At 38.7% G+C, this 21,955-nt stretch overlaps 2 protein-coding genes across 2 annotated transcripts; both read left to right on the top strand.

Annotated features, from left to right (window-relative positions):
- The first annotated feature begins 11,360 nt into the window (after window positions 1-11,360).
- LOC149493627 (uncharacterized) lies at window positions 11,361-12,325 on the top strand. The gene is made up of 3 exons (XM_089726290.1): window positions 11,361-11,520; window positions 11,695-11,774; window positions 11,879-12,325. The coding sequence occupies exons 1-3, from the start codon at window positions 11,361-11,363 to the stop codon at window positions 12,323-12,325; spliced, it is 687 nt and encodes a 228-aa protein (XP_089582416.1).
- An 18-nt stretch (window positions 12,326-12,343) lies between these two features.
- On the top strand, window positions 12,344-17,054 carry LOC149493626 (uncharacterized). Its single transcript, XM_089726289.1, has 2 exons — window positions 12,344-12,682; window positions 16,911-17,054. The coding sequence occupies exons 1-2, from the start codon at window positions 12,344-12,346 to the stop codon at window positions 17,052-17,054; spliced, it is 483 nt and encodes a 160-aa protein (XP_089582415.1).
- Window positions 17,055-21,955: the final 4,901 nt, after the last annotated feature.

Below are 21,955 nucleotides of genomic sequence, written 5' to 3'. Positions count from 1 at the left end.
CGACTACCGATACCAGAATGGAAATGGGAAAGAATTACCATGGAGCTTTTAGTAGGACTACTAAAAACACCAGGAGCCTATGATTCGGTTTGGCTGATAGTAGATCGACTTACCAAGACAGCTCATTTTTTGCCAGTGAGATCCTCTTATAATACTGACGGGTTAGCAAAGTCGTACATAAAGGAGATGGTACGTCTTCATGGGATTCCGGTATCTATCATTTCTGATAGGGGAAGACAGTTCAGTTCTAGATTCTAACAGTCATTGCAGAGAGCTTCGGGGACCCGACTTGACTTTAATATTGCTTTCCATCCATAGACTAATGGGCAATATAAAAGGACTATCCAAACTTTGGAGGACATGCTTTAGATGTGTGCACTGGATTTTGGAGGACATTGGGATGTTCACTTACCATTAATTGAGTTTGCTTATAATAATAGCTATCAAGCTAGCATAGGCATGTTGCCTGATGAAGCCCTATATGGCAGGAAGTGCAGATATCCTATTTGTTGGGAGGAAGTAGGATATAGACAATTGGTGGGACCCGAATTAATTCAAGTCACATCTGAGAAGGTACTTATCATTAGAGATAGGATCAAAATAGCAATTGATAGACATAAAGCTATGCAGGCCCTAAACATAAAGAAGTGACATATTTCAAGAGGGTGATTTGGTCTTTCTAAAAGTATCTCCTATGAAAGATGTCCTTCATTTTGGCAAGAAAGGGAAGTTAGCTCCTAGATATATCGGACCTTACCCGATAGTTGTGAGGATTGGGGAAGTAGCTTACCAACTAGATTTGTCTAATGAGTTTTCTCATGTACATCCAGTTTTTCATTTATTTATGCTAAGGAAGTACATTCTCGATCCATCTCATGTGTTAGAGCCATAGGAGGTCCAAGTGAGTGGAGATTTAACATATGAAGAGGTGCCAATTAGGATTCTCTAATTCTAGATTCGTAAACTTCAATCTAAAGAGATTCCTAAGGTCAAAGTCTTATAGAGAAACCATTATATGGAGGAGTGCACGTAGGAAGTGGCGATTGAGATGCAAGGAAAATACCCTTATCTTTTTCCTACTACGTAAAGAACTCTTATTTTGCTGGTAATTGAACTTAAACTATTTCTCTTTTATAGATTACGATCTTTCTTTCTTGTTCTTATATACTCTTTACTTATTATATTGCCCCTACTTGTTTATTTCTAAATTCGAGGACAAATTTTTATAAGGGGGGAGGTTGAAATAACCCGAATTTTATTTTAAAAAATTTATCATTTAAAAATTTAATAAATTAACACCCTATGAATTTATTTAACCAATTAAATGTAAACGTATAATTTATATAGTTGAACTAAACCCACAATTAAATGAAAACCCGAATAAAACTGATTGGAAGTCAAAAACCATACAAAAATCACGATTTGGACCGAACCAAACCCAAATCAAACCAAATCAGTGAAAAACCTAACCCAAACAATTCTAGAAACCCCCTATCCCCTTCAGCACCGACCTCACCGCTTCCCCTCTTCTCCTTTTCATTTTTCTGACCACTAGAGACCAGCGCCTTCATCACCACTCCCTGCCGTCGTGGCCTCCTCACCGCACGTCTCCGGCCTCTCCTTCCCTCTCTTCTTTAATTTCCAGTGAAAGCAGTGTCGCAGGAGGAGCTGTGACTTTAACTCGATCAGGAAGTCATGTCGCAATCTTCTTCTCGATTTTTCGACGGCACCAGCCTATAGCCAGCCAACCACCTTGTATCCAGCACCCCTCAAATGTCTTTGCTCCTCCTCTGGTCACTAGTAGCTCGCGATTCAGTGAGACAGAGGAAGGACGGCGAGGTACACGTCGTTTTTCCGATCGGTAGCCTCCTTCAATGCTTCTCATTCCATTTTCCAGTGAGCCCAGCCAAGGACCGACTAGACTACGCTCTCTTCTCTCCTCCAGCGTGCCTTCGACCACTTTTCCACCCATTTCCAGTCAAGTCAGCGACGGTAGCAACTGTGTTAGTGCCTTGTTGCTACTCCTAGTCATTTTAACTAGAAAATTTTAATTTCCAGCCCGTTTTGCAGCTAGGTAAACCATATTATGACCCTTTTAAATTTAATTCATGAGTTCTTTGATCTTAGTTGAAGGATTTGAGGTATATAATTGAGCTATTGTAGAAATTTGGATTTTCAGTTACCATTTATATGAATAAGATTAGGAATTTCAATTTTTGCTCTTTAAATAGGTATACAATCTGAATTCTTATATAGAAATGGGTAGATTATTTGCTTAAACTACAAATGTTTGCATAGAAATCAAGGATCTTTTAACTATGGCAGCAACTAACTGAATTTTTAGGGGAGATGTTGCCGAAATTTCGGTAGAATCTAGTCTAGTTTTAGCAGTTAGATATATAGATAGTTCATTAGATTAATTCCCTAATTCTTTATTTAAAATAGCCTTTTGTCTGATGCAATTCTTTCCTTGTATTCTTAAATTCTTTAGATCGTCCAAACCCGTCTACTGCTCCTCCAAGTCAAAATTTGAGATAGAGCACCTTCTTTTCTCTATCACTATGAGTAATAATAAATAGTGCATACTATCATTTGCATGCTTATATTATTTACTTTATAAAGGAATAATTAAAGGATAACTTAGCATTTATTTTATCATATTACTATGTTATTATTAATATATGATTATGTTTATATACATTTCCTTACGTCTTAATTATATTCTTTTATGTTGCATTTTAATTATTGATTTGGTGCATCACAGCAGGTGAATTGTTTGATTACATGTGCTGTGAAATTGTTGTGCCTTGTTTGTGTAGAATTGGGATGAAGTGGGTCACCATGGGTTTGTGAGGGCGGTCTTCGATGCCGTCGGCCATGTATAGCGAGATCGGCGCCTCCGTGTGCATCTAATAATATATGATATGTAAAACCACATGGTGGCCACCTTTTGGCATGGAAAAGAAAAGAGAGTATTAAAAAAAAGAGAGGGCTGGTCAAGTGAGGATTAGACCGGTCGACTATTTATAGGGGATTGGTTCCCTAGTGCACACATTTGAGAGGTTGGGCCATGTGTGAGAACGGCTTGTCGGAGGTTTCAGTGATGCCATTGACTAATTTCTACTTGTTTGATTATTTGAAGGTGAAATTACTTATGAGTGCTAATGTTGTGCCATATGGGAGGTGTACCATCAACGCTACACCAAAAGATCAAATTTCCTTTTAATGGTGAAGTCATCACCATTCCTGCTGCCAGTGAAAGGAGTGTAGCTACGCTAAATGTTGACAAGTATGTTATCCTCCCATGGACTGATTTTTAGATTGTAGTGCTAAGCACTGACATGGGACCCAGTATCTCCAACATCATGAAAAAGATGAATTATGAAGAAGGGAAAGGACTTGGAAGGAATCAACAAGGCATCACAGAGCTACCAGAAATTCATACCCAGAGAAACTGCTTAGGCTTGGGGTACAAATTCGAACGCATACCTATGAAGACATACGGCTAGTTGGACATGGATGGACGTTTCGTTCGTTCGAGTGAGTATTCCTCTCCATGTATGCCGATAGAGCCATTTTAGCACAAAGGGAAAACATACCCGGGTTTGGAGATCTTTGCAGATGTAATTAAGATCTTGGCAGTTGAGCCCAAAGCACTAGAGTTTGAGTCTGAAGGAAAGAAAGAAGAGAAAGAACTAAAGAAAGCGCGGGTTGAGGGGCCACAAGCGGCTGAGGAGAAGAGAAGAAAGAAGAAGTAAAAAAGGGACAAGCTGCCTAAGAGAAGGAAGTAGAAGAGGGTAATAAAGAGAAAGGAAGCGCTGATAAGGAAGAAGAGGACCCTACGAATCAAGTGCTTAAGGCGATCCGGGCCTGTATTGAGGTGAGCTTTGAAGAAGCTAAAGCCCCTTCTAATGTGATAATTTCTGTTAAGGATGAGTCTGACTGTAATGAACTATCGATGCTTTTTAATGAAATGAACTTTAATTTTGCTTACTTGTTTAATGTCTTTCTTGATGGTTCCATTCATTGAGTAGATAAGCATATGCACATATTTGACATTAACTCATTGTGCACACTTGAATTTAATATTGGCACAACAGATAATCCATGAGTTTTATTAATTGGGCAAAAAAGAAGCCACTAAAATATGCTAGGGATAGACTGGTCTATAGTTGAGCACACAATTCCTCTGTATCCTAGAGCCAAGCCACTAAAATAGAAAAGAAGAATGTGGAGACCAGAATGGGCTGAGAAAATTAAAGAGGAAGTGACCAAGCAGATAGATGCAGGATTTCTAGAAGTGCTTCATTATGCAGAATGGCTAGCAAATATAGTCCCAGTTTCCAAGAAGGACGGACGAGCCAAAATGTGCATGGACTATAGAGATCTGAACAAAGCATCACCTAGAGATGATTTTCCTCTCACTCATATTGATATCCTAATTGATAGTGCAACAATGATGGGATGCTACTCCATTATGGATAGATTTGTAGGGTATAACCAGATTCTTATGGCATTACTGGATAAGTTCAAGACATCATTTGTGACAGAGTTCGAAACTTTTTGCTACTGGGTGATGCCGTTTGGCTTAAAGAACACCGGGGCTACTTACCAAAGGATGGTGATGGAGGTCCATCTAGCCTAGCCTTACAAGCTGTCCTAGACATGGGCCTTGGTCTTGATTGCATTAGTGAAGTTGATGAAGACAGTCCAAGTGAAGATGGGCTTGGTGGGAGTGACATGTTCAATCTGAAGCTACAGCTCCTTTTAGGGCCATTTGGGTTCCTTCAAACCATCATCTTTGAAGACAACAATCAAGGAGCACTTGGTTGATCATTGACTATGAATTCCAGCTCATTTGTGTTGTTTTCAAACTTAGTTAGGTGTTCTTTGAATTGTGCCTTTGAATGAGTTTTTTCAAACTTAGTTAGGTGTCCTTTGAATTGTGCCTTTGAATGAGTTATTTCAAACTTAGTTAGGTGTCCTTTGAATAAGTTGTTTTCAACCTAGTTAGGTGTATCTTTGAATGTGTTGTTTTCAACCTAGTTAGGTGTCCTTTGAAATTGTGTCTTTGAACAACACATTCAAAGGGACTTTATGGCTATCTCTTGTTTCCCCATATAAAGGGATTTTGTGTACTTTGAAAGAGGAGATTTGGAATAACAAGAAAGTGTTAATCACATTTGGGTTTTATTAGTTTCCAAAAACTATTTGGTTTTGTTTGTTTCCAAAAACAATCATCTATCTTTTTTCATTTTAATCTTCACCATCAACTATCTTAGCCTTTCAACACATTTTGAATCAAGTTACTGTAGCACGGATGCTTCTGAGTTCCTGTAGTAAGTTACTGTAGCACTCGTGTTTCTCTATCAAAACCATAGCCCTTTCCACCACGCCATCAGTTGGTATCAGAGCCAATAATCTTACCTTCTTTCACTTTCATTTGTTTCATAGTTATGCTTAATAACCAACAAACATCTCTTAACAAAGACAAACAAGTCATGTCAGAAGATCAAGATCTAGCCTCAGCAATTGAGAAAATGAGGTTGGAAATGGAAGTTCTTAAGGCCAAGAATGAAGCCTTAGAAACACTCATCCAAAATACTCCCCCAAATACCCGAAGTCCTCATGAAGAGGAACTGACTAATGAAGATTTCAATGGAGAGGACCAGCACCTTGTGTTGGGACGTGGAGGTTTTAGAGGGAGAGGGAGAGGATTGTTTCATGGAGGATTTGGCCAAGGGGCAAGGCGTTTGCCACCACCCATCCGTGTTGAAAGACAAGAAGAATCTTTCAACTATAAAATCGAATTACCTGAATTTCATGGTAAGATCGATGCTGATGCCTATCTTGAATGGATATACTCAATGGAGAGATCCTTTGAACTGAGGGAGGTGTCCGAAGACAAAAGAATGAAGCTTGCTGCTATGAAGTTGAAGGGATATGTTGCCCTTTGGTGGGATAATTTGCAAAAACGAAGGATGAGGGAAGGGAGGCCTCAAATTACTCAATGGGATAGGATGAAAGAAGAGATGGATGCAGTGTTCTTGCCACCCCATTATAGACAGAAAATGATTGAGAAAATGTTGAGCCTCAAACAAGATACTAAAACCGTGGAACAATACACCATGGAATTTGAGGAATTCTTATTGAAGTGTGAGGTCGAGGAGACCGAGGAGCTGATCATGGGGCATTTTCTCCAAGGATTGCGATTCGACATCCAAGACATGGTAAGCTTCTACCCTTATGAATCTCTTATTGAATTGAAGAGATTAGCACTAAGAAGTGAGACAAGTTTGAAGCATTCACACCAAAACAAAACCAATATCAGACCTTATAACTACAAACCGAGCTCTAGTAACCCCAATTCTGCCCCTATCAAGACCACATACACACCCTCACTAAAACCCCCTCTTAAAAACACTTCCAACACACCAAGAAATACCCAATATGTCCCACCATCCAAAAATACCTCTAAGAATGCTTTGAAATGTTTCAAATGCCAAGGGTATGGACACTTCCAATCTGAATGTCCTTCAAGGAAAGTAATGACCCTTAGAGAGATAGAGGAGATTGAGGAAGAAATATACCATGCTGATTCTGTTGCAGTAAATAGTGAATTGAATGTTGATGAGGGAGATATACTAGTTTTTGATGCAATGGAAGATGGGGAGTGTTTAGTGATGATGCGTATTTTGAATATTGAAAAGAATGAGGAGGATTGGAGGAGGAAATCCCTGTTTCACACTAGATGTTTGACAAAAAATAAATTGTGTGAAGTTATTATTGATAGTGGTGCATGTGAGAATGTTGTATCCAATGAAATGGTTGCGAAGTTGGGACTAAAAATCGAGCCAATTGACAACCCTTATAGGTTGGCTTGGCTGAATTCTGAGCATGAAATTAAAGTCACTAAGAAGTGTCTAGTTCCTTTTGCAATTGGGCAATACGTGGATGAGGTGAGCTGCCATGTTATCCCAATGACAGCTTGTCACTTGCTTCTTGGGAGACCTTGGTTGTATGATAAGGATGTGCAACACCAAGGAAAGGCCAATACTTACACCTTTTTCTATAAGGGTAACACCATCTTGCTCACACCGTTACTACCCGAGAAGAGAAAGAAGAAAAGAGAAGTTGGAATGGTTAGATTGTTATCCAATGATGAGAAGAGTGAGATCATGGAAGGGCTGCCCAGCTATGTTCCAATTGATGTGGAGGATGAGCCCAAACAGAATCATGTGATTCCAAAAGAGGTACAATTTCTTATTAGAGAGTTTGAGAGAGTTTTCCCAAACACTTTACCTATCGGTTTGCCCCCTCTAAGATCAATACAACATGAGATCAGTTTTGTTCCGGGAGCTCAAATTCCTCATAAGCACTCCTATAGAATGAGTCCTAAAGAGAGTGATGAATTACAAAAGCAAGTTGATGAATTGTTAAAGAGAGGCTTTATAAGGGAGAGTGTTTCTCCTTGTGGTGTGCCAGCCTTTGTTGTTCCTAAAAAGAATGGCAAGTGGAGAATGGTGATAGATTCAAGGGCTGTTAACAAGATAACGATCAAGTACAAGTTTCCTATTCCAAGGCTTGATGATATGCTTGATCGATTGCATGGAGCTTCAATTTTCTCAAGGATTGATCTTGCAAATGGATTCTACCAAATTCGTGTTAGAGAAGGTGATGAGTGGAAGACAGCCTTCAAGACCAATGGGGGGCTGTATGAATGGTTGGTCATGCCTATGGGACTCTCTAATTCACCTTCCACCTTTATGCGACTCATGAATGAGGTACTCAAACCTTTTCTTAACAAATTTGTGGTGATATACTTTGATGATATTCTGATCTTTAGTACTAGTTTACATGAGCATTATATGCATTTGAGACTGGTTTTTGAGGTTTTGGACCGTGAATCGTTGTATGCTAATGTAGAGAAGTGTCATTTTTGTGATAGCACCATTAGTTTTTTGGGGTATGTTGTATTTAAAGATGGTATAAGTATGGATTCTGAAAAGGTCAAGGCCATTGTTGATTGGCCTATTCCAAACAATCTGTTTCAAGTAAGGAGTTTTCATGGGTTTCGTTCTTTTTATAGGAGATTCATTAAAGGTTTTAGTACTATAACAAGTCCTATAACAGACTGCATGAAAAAAGGGGTGTTTAAATGGACACCTCAAGCCACCCTTGCTTTACACTTTAAAAAATGCAATGACAAAAGCTCCTGTTTTGGCCTTGCCTAATTTCAACTTACCTTTTGAATTGGAGTGTGATGCTAGTGGGGTTGGGATAGGGGCTGTTTTGAGTCAAGAAGGCAAACCTATTGCATTTTTTAGTGAAAAATTGAATGAGTGTAGGAGAAAATATTCTGCCTATGATCTTGAGTTCTATGCCTTGATTCGTGCTCTAAGACATTGGAGTGCATATTTGTCGGCTAACTCTTTCATCTTATTTACTGACCATCAAGCCCTCAAATACATACAAAGTCAAGCTAAGTTAAGCAAGAGACATGCATCTTGGGTTGAATACATGCAATCCTTTGATTTTGTAGTGAAGTATAGGGATGGTCCAAGTAATAGAGTGGCTGATGCATTGTCTAGGAGATATGAGGTTCTTAGTACCATGCATGCTCATGTAATAGGATTTGAGAATATTAAGACCTTGTATGAGAGTGATGGGGATTTCGATCAAATTTGGGAGAGAGTTAGGAAAGATGGTGCATTTAGGGACTTCACTATTCATGATGGTTATCTTTTCAAGCTTGATGCTGTTTGTGTTCCTCAAAGCTCTTTAAGGGAAGCAATTCTTAAGGAAGTCCATGGTGGAGGCCTAGCCGGTCACTTTGGAAGAGACAAAACCTATGAATTGGCAAGCAAAAATTTCTATTGGCCAAAGATGTGGAAAGAGATTTCAAGACTTGTTGAGGGTTGTAATACTTGTAAGCAATCCAAGATGACCTTACAAGCTCACGGACCATACATGCCTTTGCCGATTCCAAGCTCACCATGGGAAGATGTAAGTATTGATTTCATTGTTAGCTTGCCGAGAACAAGACGAAATAATGATTCCATTATGGTTGTAGTAGATAGATTCTCAAAAATGGCTCATTTTATTACTTGTAACAAAACTAATGATGCATCTCATATTCTGAATTTGTACTTTGAAAATGTTGTAAAACTCCATGGAATTCCTAGGAGCATAGTAAGTGATAGGGATGTAAAGTTTTTGAGTCATTTTTGGAGGCATTTGTGGGCAAGGTTAGGAACTACCTTGAAGTTCAGTACGGCTTTTCATCCTCAAACAGATGGACAAACAGAAGTGGTCAATCGAAGCTTAGGCAACATTTTACGAAGTTTGCTAAAGGGGAAAGTAAAGAATTGGGATTCTTTGTTGGCTCATGCTGAATTTGCTTACAACAGTTCGAAGAGTAAGACCACTAATTTTACTCCTTTTGAATTAGTTTATGGAGCTAATCCACTTGTTCCTCTTGATTTGAGCAACGCACACTCTAGTATCCCCTCTAACTTAAAGGCCGAGGACAGAGCTACTGAAATTGTCAAACTTCATGCTAGAGCAAAAGCACATATTGAGAAGAAGAACGAAGCCTACAAGATGCAAGCCAAGCTAAAACCTATTGTGGAATTTAAAGAAGGTGACTTAGTGTGGGTTCACTTAAGGAAGGAACGATTCCCTTCTAAAAGAAAGAATAAACTTATGCCCAAAGCCGAGGGTCCTTACAAGATCATCAAGAAGGTAAACCAGAATGCTTACAAGGTAGAGCTGCCTCCGTCTTACAAGATTTCCAACACCTTCAATGTAAGTGACTTAGCCAAATACAAGGAAGACACCATGTCAACTTCTGACCAAGTTGAAACTTTTCAAGAAGGGGAGAATGATGGAGGTCCATCTAGCCTAGCCTTACAAGCTGTCCTAGACATGGGCCTTGGTCTTGATTCCATTAGTGAAGTTAATGAAGACAGTCCAAGTGAAGATGGGCTTGGTGAGAGTGACATGTTCAATCTGAAGCTACAGCTCCTTTTAGGGCCATTTGGGTTCCTTCAAACCATCATCTTTGAAGACAACAATCAAGGAGCACTTGGTTGATCATTGACTATGAATTCCAGCTCATTTGTGTTGTTTTCAAACTTAGTTAGGTGTTCTTTGAATTGTGCCTTTGAATGAGTTTTTTCAAACTTAGTTAGGTGTCCTTTGAATTGTGCCTTTGAATGAGTTATTTCAAACTTAGTTAGGTGTCCTTTGAATAAGTTGTGTTCAACCTAGTTAGGTGTATCTTTGAATGTGTTGTTTTCAACCTAGTTAGGTGTCCTTTGAAATTGTGTCTTTGAACAACACATTCAAAGGGACTTTATGGCTATCTCTTGTTTCCCCATATAAAGGGATTTTGTGTACTTTGAAAGAGGAGATTTGGAATAACAAGAAAGTGTTAATCACATTTGGGTTTTATTAGTTTCCAAAAACTATTGGGTTTTGTTTGTTTCCAAAAACAATCATCTATCTTTTTTCATTTTAATCTTCACTATCAACTATCTTAGCCTTTCAACACATTTTGAATCAAGTTACTGTAGCACGGATGCTTCTGAGTTCCTGTAGCAAGTTACTGTAGCACTCGTGTTTCTCTATCAAAACCATAGCCCTTTCCACCACGCCATCAGATGGCCACTACATTGTTACATGATATGATCCATAAGAAGCTAGAAGTTTATATTGATGATATGATTGTCATGACCAAGATACCAAAAGAGCATCCAGCAGCCCTAGAGTGGTTCATGGATAGAGTGATCAAATACAAGCTACGGCTGAATAGGAAGAAGTGTGTATTGGGGGTAACTTCGGAAAAAGTGCTAGGATTCATCGTAGGGTTGAAAGGAATAGAGATCGATCCAGACAAAATTAAGGCGACCCAAGAGATGGAGTCGCCCAAGACAGAAAAGCAAGTGAGGAGTTTTTTGGGAAAGCAGCATATCAACAGGTATATATTGAAGTTTTCTATAATATGTGATCCAATATTCAAGCTGTTAAGAAAAGATTAGCCAGTAAAGTGGAACGATCACTGCCAGATAGCCTTAAATAAAGTCATGAAATATTTGTCAAGTCTCCTGGTATTATGCCCACTAAAGCCAAGAAAATCCTTAATTCTGTACTTGATAGTGGAAAACGCTGGAATAGGAGCCATGTTAGCACAAGCCGATGAGGCTGGTGTTGAGAAGGCAGTGTACTACTTGAGTAAAAAGCTTCTTCCAAATGAACAATAATATAACTTGATTGAAAGAACTTGCTTAGCAATTGTAAGGGCAACTGGAAAGCTTTAACACTACTTTCAGTCTTATAAGGTAATAGCAGTATCAAGGATGGATCCAGCCATATATTTGTATGGAACACCAGCATTGGTAGGGAAGCTAGCAAGATGGCTAATCTTGTTATCAGAATTTGATATTGAATATACTACGAAGAAAACCGTTAAAGGACGAGCAGTTGTAGACTTTCTAGCAGCACATCTAGTCAAAGACAGTGAGCAATGGGAAATTGATTTTCCTAATGAACATTTGAACTTGATAGAAAAAAAAAAAGGATGGAAGCTCTACTTTGATGGTTTAGCTCATAGTAGAGGAGCTGGGGTGGGCGTTTTGCTAAAATCTCCATAAGGAGAAGTTATTCCGATGTTGAAAAGATTACAATTTGCAGTTACGAATAACATGGCAGAATATGAAGCCTGCTTATTTAGGTTAGAAGCTCTGATGGCAGTTAAAGCCAAAGAAGTTGAGGTTATTGGTGATTCAAACTAGTAATCGAGCATGCTAATAGAAATTGGGAAGTCAAGGAAGACAGATTGAAACCTTATATTGACTACCTGCACATTGTTATTCAGAACTTCGAAAGAGTGACCTTCACACAAACAAGCAGAGTGAACAATCGAGTACCAGATGCCTTGGCTAATCTAGCATCAGCTTGGGAAGAGATTTCAGTTATGCCTAAGAGGTCGTTTATGATGTCTTCGCGTAGCATCCCGTGTTATGAAGGAAAAAAGATTATGGATGTCGAGGAAGAAGACCAGCCATGGTTTTATGATGTCCTGGAATGGATGACTAAAAGGGTTTATCCAAATTTAGCTACTAGAGATTATAGAAGAGCTATACAATGCTTGGCATTACAATTTGTAGTCTTAGATGGTCAATTGTACAAAAGAATGTCAAACGGCGTATTGTTAAGATATGTATCAAGGAAAGAAGCTGAAGGGATTATGGAACAGATCCATGCAGGGGTTTGCGGTACCCACTTGAACGGAAAAACACTAGCTAAGAAAGTTCTAAGATAAGCATTCTTTTGGTCAACAATGGAAAGGGATTGTATTTCTTTTGTGAAAAGGTGCTTCGGACGTCAAATTCATGGAGACTTGAGTCACATTCCACCTTCAGAATTACATCCTTCTATTTTGCCATGGCCATTTGCAACTTGGGGAATAGATATCATGGGTAAAATTTCACCACCCGCTTCTAATGAACACAAATTCATAGTGGTTGCAGTAGACTATTTCTCGAGATGGGTTGAAGCAGAATCTTTTGAGAACATCAGCGCCAAGCCAATGGCCAAATTCATTGATAAGAACCTGATCTGTAGATATGGCATCCCCCATCATATAGTGACAGATAATGGAGGTCAATTCCAAGCGAAAGTAAAGACACTAATAGAGAAATATGGAATTGAGCATCATAAGTCTTTATTGTATTGACCACAAGCTAATGGGGTAGTGGAAGCTGCAAACAAAAGCATCAAGAAGATATTGAGAAAAATGGTGTGAACCCCTTCCCCAAATGTCATAGGCATGTGATGCATATGATGAATGAGAAGAAATACACGTGATGTGTGTGAGTCGCCACCTTGTTTAATTATTTAAGGGTAAACTAGGAAAAAACCCTAAGTGACTCCATTTTTAATTAACCTAGTTACTAGATTAATTATCCCAATGTTAAAGGCACAATCTACGAACCCGAGGTGGATCCCGAGACTATGTCATGCCGATAAACTAACCGATGAATGAATGCTTTGCAAGGTAAATGATGGATTAATGAAATGTTTGAGTGATTTTGACTTGCCACCCGGGGTGAAATCCCGAACGTGCCTACGTACTTCCGTTTGAATGGAAGATCAAAGTCAACGTAGTTCGATAGGCCTTCTTTGAAGGGCTTTGAATGGGTATGCTTTATGCATGAGTGTGTATGCTTTGTGCATAAGTGTGTATTCTTTGTGCATAAGTGTGTATGCTTTGTGCGTGTGTATGCTTTGTGCATAAGTGTGTATGCTTTGTGCATGATTTTGTGTATGCTTTGTGCATTTTTGTGTGTATGCTTTATGCATGATTGTGTGTATGCTTCGTGCATGAGTGTGTGTATGCTTTGTGCATTTTGTTTAGGCATTTCGCCAAAGATTGATTGATTTTTAGGCATGTTGCCAAAAATGTTGATTTTAATGGCTTTTAGCCAAAATGATTTGATTTAGGCAATTGTTGCCAAAATGTGCGAATTAGGCGATTGTCGCCAAAATGGTTGATTTTACGGTTTTAAGCCGAAAATGTTGATTTTAAGGCATTTTGCCAAAAGATTGATTTTAAGCGATTTGTTGCTAAAAATGGTTGATTTTAGGCCTTTAGCCAAAAGGTGTTGTTTTAGGCAATTAGTTTGCTAAAATGTGCGATTTAGGCTTTAATGCCACGATTATCAATTAATCGGGCGTTCGAGCTTAATCACAATTTATTGTCGAAACGTGATTGATTAAGGCTTTTAGCCACAATTATTGATTAATTGGACTTAAGCCGGATTTGTTCGAAATAAGGCAATTGAACCGTAGTTATTAATTAACTAGGCTCTTTTAGCCAATATTGTCGGATTTAAACTTTAATACCACGATTATTGATTAACCGGGCATTTAAGCTTAATCAAATTAATTAAGGCAGTTTATTTACCAAAAATAATGACGTGGATGCATTTATGCAATTGTAGAATTATTAAGAGTAGAAGAGAAATATGCATGAAGTGCTAAAATTAAATAGGCAGAGTTTTGTTTACATACCTGATTTAATCGACGACCGCTTCTTAACTCCAGATTAAGCTCCTCGCTTAGGAAATATTAATTAATTTTAATTTGTTTAATTTTAATGTCCAAATATCACAATAAAAATGCAATAAAAATTAAATTAAATGCAAAAAGCGGTAAAGAAAACGCAAGGAGCGTGAGAGGGAGAAGGATTCGTCCGTCAACACAGACAGGGGTGCCAAAAATAGGCTGAAAATGGTCTATTTATAGGCCATTTTCGGGTCCAGGGCGGCAGGTGCCGCCTGGCTCGGCGGCAGCTGCCGCCCAAGAGGCTGGGCGGCAGGTGCCGCCTGGGAGGGCGGCAGGTGCCGCCCAGTCGGTGGGGCGGCAGGTGCCGCCCAGTCGGTGGGGCGGCAGGTGCCGCCCATGCTGGGCGGCTGCTGCCGCCCAGGCGGTGGGGCGGCAGCTGCCTCCGTGTCCGGCGGCCGGCGCCGCCGTAGCTGGTGGTGGCCACCATGTCTCGCTCCGGGAGCTTTTTCGGGAGTTTCGGACCTCCGAAAAACATTCCAGGACCTGTTCCGCGATCCTCGCGATATTCTGGACGTTTTAAGTACCATATTGGCATACTTCCAGTAAATGTCCAAAATGGCCTTCGGTCCGGCCGGACTGTTTGCAGTCCGGCATTGACACTGTAGAAAAGTCAAAGTTACTGTAGCAAAGTCAAATTTACTGTAGCAAGGTCAAAATTTGAGTATTCACAAATGGCAGAAAATCATCGTGATTAGGCAAGCAAGTTACAGTATGCTTTGTGGGGCTACAGGACCACAACCAAATCTGCAAACGGCACAACTGCTTATTCTTTAGTCTACAGAATGGAAGTTGTGGTACTGACGGAAGTAGAAGTGCAGTCCTTGTGCATAATAATGGAATCCAAGATTTCAGAATGTCAATGGGCAGAGAATCACTATCAAGAACTAGCACTCCTATATGGAAAGAGGTTAAATGCCCGATTCATGGATTAACTGTATAAAGGGAGGATAGCTAAGCACTTCAATAAGAGAGTTCATCCGAAGCTACTCAAAGCAGGGGATTTGGTTCTGAAACAGATGTGGCCAAACATTCATGACACAAGGGGAAAATTTAAGCCTAACTATAAAGGCCCATTTCTGATCAAGAGAATGTTTTCCAAAGGTGCACAGAAACTATCAGGCATGGAAGGCAATGAATTTACTAAACCAGTCAATTTGGATAGACTGAAGAAATTTTATGTATAACTTGAAACGTCTATGGCAAAGCCCAATTAATAAATTCAACTGTTGTGCTCTTATTAACTTTAAAGCATGTTATGTTAGGTTTATGTTGATATGAAAATGATGTGAATTTACTTTGATGACATAGAATAGTAGGACATACATCAAGCATTTTCAAGCAAAAAAAGACATTTCATTCAAAACAAGTGCATACATTCATATAATTGCACTATCAGTAATTGTCTCATACATTTCATTAGAAAGCAAGATAAGGGGCATCTACATGCTAGGTCCTAATAGAAATCTAGCAGTCAACAGATCAGCCGACTCTACATTAGCACCTACTCGAGAATAAGCCTGGAGCTAAGAGCATTATAAGTCTGAGGAAGAGGTATCGACCACATTAGAAATAGATACAGTCGTGCGACTACACCGAGTAGAAATAAAGTAAGATAGAAATCGTCGTGTAATAAGGCCACCCTCAAACTAAGTGTAATTAGGAAAAGCCTGATGACGGCCATACTGCCTAACTACTTGTTTTCCCCCCGGAGAAAATCATGGGTCTATTGTTGTGTGTTTATTTTGGAAAATGGTGATAAAAGCCTCTTTGGATATGCGATGCCGATAAATCGGTCTTATAAAATCTTTTAGTCGCCACCCATTTTTTCAGCAATGGGACCGTTTTCAATTTTAATTTTATTAAATGACTCCATTTAACCCATTTTTATTCAAGGCCAAATTATTTAGAAAAACTGGTCAGGTGAACCAATGAGGTTCTGGGTAAGAGAATTGGGTACGTCGATCCGTTGGAAACCGACGCCGGGAAAAACCGGCCTCTTTTTAACCTACGATTTCTAATTTATTTTAATTTAGAAAAGCCAATCATTTAACTAAACCCAACCCGAATAAATCGAACCGAGTTCCTATGTGGAAAATTAATTAATCGTCCCAATCAAATCTAATTATCACATAGCAATTATTCAAATTAAAGCAATTAAATCAAAGCGATCAAACCAAATAAATAAAAAGACCCGCTCTTGCCTTATGGTTAAAGGTGGGCAACAAACTGAACCTAAAATACATTCTACCCATTTAAATCCAACCCATAAACCCAAAATCATGCATATTTATTATTTAACACTAGAAATGCAAATAGTTAATAAACATGCAAATTAATCTTAAATATAAATAAATCAACAAACTTAACTTTATCTTTCATTTAAACATAAATTGCAAAATTCATATAAATAAACACATAAAATTACATTTTAGTACTCTAAGTTTAATTAAACTGTGATCTGTTCATAATTGGGCATTTTCAAATTTATTGAAGAAATTAGATTTTATTTTCGTATAAAATTTATTTTTTTTTATTTTTTTTCTGGAAAAATTGATGAACAGTCGCGTGACGCAACTGTTCTTGGATGAGGGAGATCATCTTCGGGCAAGGCTTTGGTCGACACGGGCTGTTAGTTTCCCATCTTTCTTGAGCATAGGGACTATATTCGCTGCCCATTCATGGTAAATGCAACACCTCCACGAAACCTGCATCTAGCTATTTCTGAACCTTTAGCATTGATTTTATCTTGCCACTTTGGTCTAATTCGTCTGCTTTACTAGCCTGATATTCGGATTGATGGGGATGAAATGCTCTGCAATTGGCTTGTTGATCTCTGGCATATCAGCATAATTCCAGGCAAAGACTTTTGGATTCTTCTTGGGACATTCTTGGAGATCGTTTCTGAGCTTAAGCTTAAAGCCTGATCCGATTTCGATTATTTTGGGATCTTCGGTGGTGCTTAGGTTAAATGCAAAATGATACAATGCATTTATGCCAAATATGCGTATGGTATAATCAATGCCATAAACATAACAATCAGGAGAAATAAGAAAATAAGTAGTCAAAATTCATTCCATTGATTAAAATAGTAAACAAAATCCATCCATATTGTTCTTAAAGTAATCATTCGGAAAATAAAAAGCAAAATTAAAAAATTGTTCAATTCACCCATCACAGCTAACTTTTGTGTTTGGGAGGCTTGGTGATCTTCCCACTATCTATCAAGTTTTGAATGTCATGTTTGAGCCTGGAGCAATTATCAGTAGAGTGCCCCTTGCACTGATGGTATTCACAGTTTTGATCAATAAACTTGCCTAGAATTGGCTTGGTTGGATTAATGGGTAACTTTGACAGTACACCATTCTTGATACAGGACTGCATAACCTTGCTTAAAGGTCTGCCCAAATCAGTGAACTCCCTTTGCGCTTTCTCCCTAATAGCTCCAACTATATCGCTACTCCCCGACTGGTTTGTAGCTGCATGACCAGCATTCCTATTATGACCATTGTGGGAAGGTCGGTAGTTAACAAACCCCTGGCTTCTCTTCTTCTCCTCTTTGTAAAGCTCCTCAACATTCAGCCCGGCCCTCTGAACTAGAGCAAAATCAGTGAGAGGTTGGGCCAGCATTCTCTCCTTGAAGAAAGGTAAGAGGCTTCTACAGAAAATTCTAATTAGTTCTTGGTCCTTCGGCCTTGTCTGGACCATAAATAGCTTGGTTCTCCACCTCTTGTAGTAGTCAGAGAAGCTTTCATCTTTGTCCTGCCTTAGACTTTCCAGATCACGGAGACTAAACTCATCGCTTTCATCCATCTTGAAATGCTTAAGGAAAGTAATCTGAAGCTTGACCCAGTTCCTTTGTACTTCCACCTTCAGATTATCATACCACCTCCGGTAGCTCTTATGCAGTGTCTGGGGAAATGCCCGTAGCACGTCCTCTTCATTGTACCGGTTCATTTGAGCAACACGAATGAACTCGGACAGATGGGATCTCGGATCATTATCTCCTTCAAACACAGTGTGTTTAAAAGTTTTGAACGAAGTGGAGCTGGTTGGGTGCAAGACATATTCAGTTACATGGAAGTTGGTGATCGGGTCCTTTTCCTTCGCTACAGACATTTTCTCAACTTTGTCTTTCAGCTTAGCAAGTTGCTTGATTACGTCATTCTCGACTGGGACAGTGTTACCCACAGAGGCCTGATTATCTGAAGCAAGTTTTGGGATTTGTCTCTCCTCAACCACAGGTTGGTTACTTGATGCAGGAGGAGTCTGATTTTGTGCCCTGTCTTGGGCGAGAGCAGCGGCTACAATTTGAGCAATAGTTCTTATCTGGGCTTCAGAAAACTCGGCCTCATTCGGAGTATTATCAACCATCTTTACCAAATCTGAATCTGAAACTGTCAAACTTGAGTGCATCACAGGACTGATTGGAGTAGGCTCAGGGATTGGGGTCACTCTGAGCAAGCGTTGACCAGGGCGTCGGTTCCAAGCTCTCAAAGCGATTTCCCGAGAAGGATCAATTCTGATTGATAGGTAAAAATACCTGAGTTAAAATGGGTCCTGTATGTATGCATAAGAAAATGAAAGCACATAGGATGAGAAATGCATTTCTAATGTGCTAAAGATCGGTGTGGAAATAAGATCTCGATTTCGACGACTGGAATCAAAAATTCATTGTGAATAATATGATAATAACTTATTTTGTATTCAAACATTTCTGACATTATCTGTCGTTGACCGTTCCTTTTGGATTTTACGGTCAACTATTTTCACTCAAGTCCCTAATTTTTGCCTTGGAATGAAAGAATTTCCAAGCGGGATTTTTTTTTTTTTTTTGTGTCCTTAATTTTTGCCTTCGAATGGAAGAATCTCCAAGCAGGATTTTTTTTTTTTTTTTTTTTTTTTTGTATCCTTACTTTTTGCCTTGGAACATATGGTCCCAAGCAGGATCTCGTTTTGTTTGTTACAAATTTTGTAATCTCTTGCTCACTTATTTTCAGATAATGCGAGAAATGTGACAATACAAAGGAATCGCAACCCCCTTATAACTCCCTTTTCTTTTGGGTATTGATTCACTATAAGTGATTGCATTATATTATTCAAAACGAATTTGAGGTCCAGTCTCAAAATCAAGGTCAAATGTCCATACCGAACATTAGCTCTTATTAATGCATGGTTGAAAAAGAAGAAATGTTACATGGTGCATGAATGTCACAACATATGTACAGTTTATATCAAACAGAGAAACGGGAGTTGGGAAATGCATGCCTTCCAACCTTATTTCTCCCACACACGGATTCCATTGGTATAAATTCCGACATCTGTTTCCTAGGAATTGGTCTAATCTCGACAACCAACAGGGGGTTTTGAGATTGACGATATAATCTCTCGGAAATGAATGCGGCACAACAACAGCAAATAGAACCGGGTATTTCCTTAGGGGAAGTAACTACGGTTTTCAACTACATGCATTGGCTTTAGTCTTATTGGGCTTAACAAAGTCTGGGTTCCGCAAACAGGATTCGGGCTTTGTTGGGCCTACTCCTTTTGACGCACCTTTAAGGTACTAGGCTTGCGGTTGGTAGTAATGTTAATTCTCGGATAGATACACCTAAAACGCGAGGTTTAGGCTAGATCCACCATCAAACTTAACACCAGTACCGAAGGGTAGTATGGGTAGAATGAGGTGAGAAGCAAGGAATGCGAATGAAAGCAAAAATCCTAGAAAGAAAAAGGAAAGCAATTAAACATATATGGACGATTAAAAATTTTCCATCGGCTTTTCTAACCAATTTTATTTAAAAAGGTATGCCTCTTTAGAGTCAATTCCTAATTGCAACCACTAAATTATTTATTAAAAACAACCGGGGATTAGTGGGTGCAAAATCCCCAGTGAAGTCGCCAAACTGTTTTCCCCCCGGAGAAAATCATGGGTCTATTGTTGTGTGTTTATTTTGGAAAATGGTGATAAAAGCCTCTTTGGATATGCGATGCCGATAAATCGGTCTTATAAAATCTTTTAGTCGCCACCCATTTTTTCGGCAATGGGACCGTTTTCAATTTTAATTTTATTAAATGACTCCATTTAACCCATTTTTATTCAAGGCCAAATTATTTAGAAAAACTGGTCAGGTGAACCAATGTGGTTCTGGGTAAGGGAATTGGGTACGTCGGTCCGTTGGAAACCGACGCCCGGAAAAACCGGCCTCTTTTTAACCTACGATTTCTAATTTATTTTAATTTAGAAAAGCCAATTATTTAACTAAACCCAACCCGAATAAATCGAACCGAGTTCCTATATGGAAAATTAATTAATCGTCCCAATCAAATCTAATTATCACATAGCAATTATTCAAATTAAAGCAATTAAATCAAAGCGATCAAACCAAATAAATAAAAAGACCCGCTCTTGCCTTATGGTTAAAGGCGGGCAACAAACTGAACCTAAAATACATTCTACCCATTTAAATCCAACCCATAAACCCAAAATCATGCATATTTATTATTTAACACTAGAAATGCAAATAGTTAATAAACATGCAAACTAATCTTAAATATAAATAAATCAACAAACTTAACTTTATCTTTCATTTAAACATAAATTGCAAAATTCATATAAATAAACACATAAAATTACATTTTAGTACTCTAAATTTAATTAAACTGTGATCTGTTCATAATTGAACATTTTCAAATTTATTGAAGAAATTAGATTTTATTTTCGTATAAAATTTATTATTATTTTTTTTATTTTTTTTATTTTTCTGGAAAAATTGATGAACAGTCGCGTGACGCAACTGTTCTTGGATGAACAGTCGCGTGACGCAACTGTTCTTCATGAGCCATGAATAGTGAACAGTGAATAGTGCACAGTCGCGTGACGCAACTGTACAGTCGCGTGACGCAACTGTTCTTGGATGAACAGTTGCGCGACACAACTGTTCTTCCAGGAACAGTTGCGTGACGCAGCTGTTCATCCAGGAACAGTTGCGTGATGCACTGTCCTAGCCCAGAATTCATTTTTAAATGTTTTATTTACATTATTTCTTACTTAAATACGATTTAAAGACATATAAAATGGCCAAATATGAACAGAATATAATTTAAAGAAACTTAGATTACTAAAACCACAAAAATATTACTAAAATCACAAAAATATATAAAAAAAATACAAAGAATGTTAAGGAAATTACCTAATCCTCAGATTGATGCTTGCAAATGGATCAAATCTCTTAACAAAATGATAGCTAAGATTTCCAGAAGCCTTTCTTTCAAGGATTTAATTGTGGTTTCTTTATAGTGTGTTTTTTAGGGTTTCAAAATCGTGTTCCTCTCCTTTTTGTTCTTCTGTCCTTTTTTTTGTGTCGTTCTGTGTTTTTTTGTTCTCTCCGTGTTTTTTTTCTTTTTTTTGTTCTGTGAGAAAGAGATGTATTTATAGGGTAGGTCAAGACACAGCTGCGTCACGCTACTGTAGCTGCGTGACGCTACTGTAGCTGACTGTAGCTGCGATGAACAGTTGCGTGATGCAGTTGTTCTTGCGTGACGCAGCTATGACTCAGCCAACTATTCAACATTATTTTTAATTTAAATCCTTGGATTAAAAGACTTCTAGATAGCATTAACTCATTCATTTTACATCCTCGTATCATCATTGGATCAGGCGGGGCATAAAAAACACGCGTCAACACTACTCGGCTGGGGTAATAAGCCACTGCCATAGTCAACCCACACAGGGGCACACAGATCATGTAAGAAGAAATTGTGACCCGCTCTATATACCACCAAGGGTAAGTCCATCTAACTCCCTCAGAGGTGATATCCTGAAAGA

This window comes from Jatropha curcas, chromosome 9 (assembly GCF_041381405.1).
Source record: "Jatropha curcas cultivar XTBG-Jc1 chromosome 9, XTBG_Jcur_1.0, whole genome shotgun sequence".
In the NCBI taxonomy this organism is placed as follows: Eukaryota; Viridiplantae; Streptophyta; class Magnoliopsida; order Malpighiales; family Euphorbiaceae; genus Jatropha; species Jatropha curcas.
Note: the sequence above shows the minus strand (reverse complement) of the source record. Positions and strands in the feature narration are given on the sequence as shown.

What these genes read in the sequence shown, in the direction of transcription:
- LOC149493626 (XM_089726289.1), top strand. Translation starts at nt 12,344, where the DNA reads ATGGAAAGGGATTGTATTTCTTTTGTGAAAAGGTGCTTCGGACGTCAA. An exon ending in GAGGTCAATTCCAAGCGAAA is followed by an intron (nt 12,683 to 16,910) that starts GTAAAGACACTA and finishes CTGCTTTACTAG; the next exon opens with CCTGATATTCGGATTGATGG.
- LOC149493627 (XM_089726290.1), top strand. Translation starts at nt 11,361, where the DNA reads ATGGATCCAGCCATATATTTGTATGGAACACCAGCATTGGTAGGGAAG. An exon ending in AGCACATCTAGTCAAAGACA is followed by an intron (nt 11,521 to 11,694) that starts GTGAGCAATGGG and finishes TACAATTTGCAG; the next exon opens with TTACGAATAACATGGCAGAA. An exon ending in TTAAAGCCAAAGAAGTTGAG is followed by an intron (nt 11,775 to 11,878) that starts GTTATTGGTGAT and finishes ATTGTTATTCAG; the next exon opens with AACTTCGAAAGAGTGACCTT.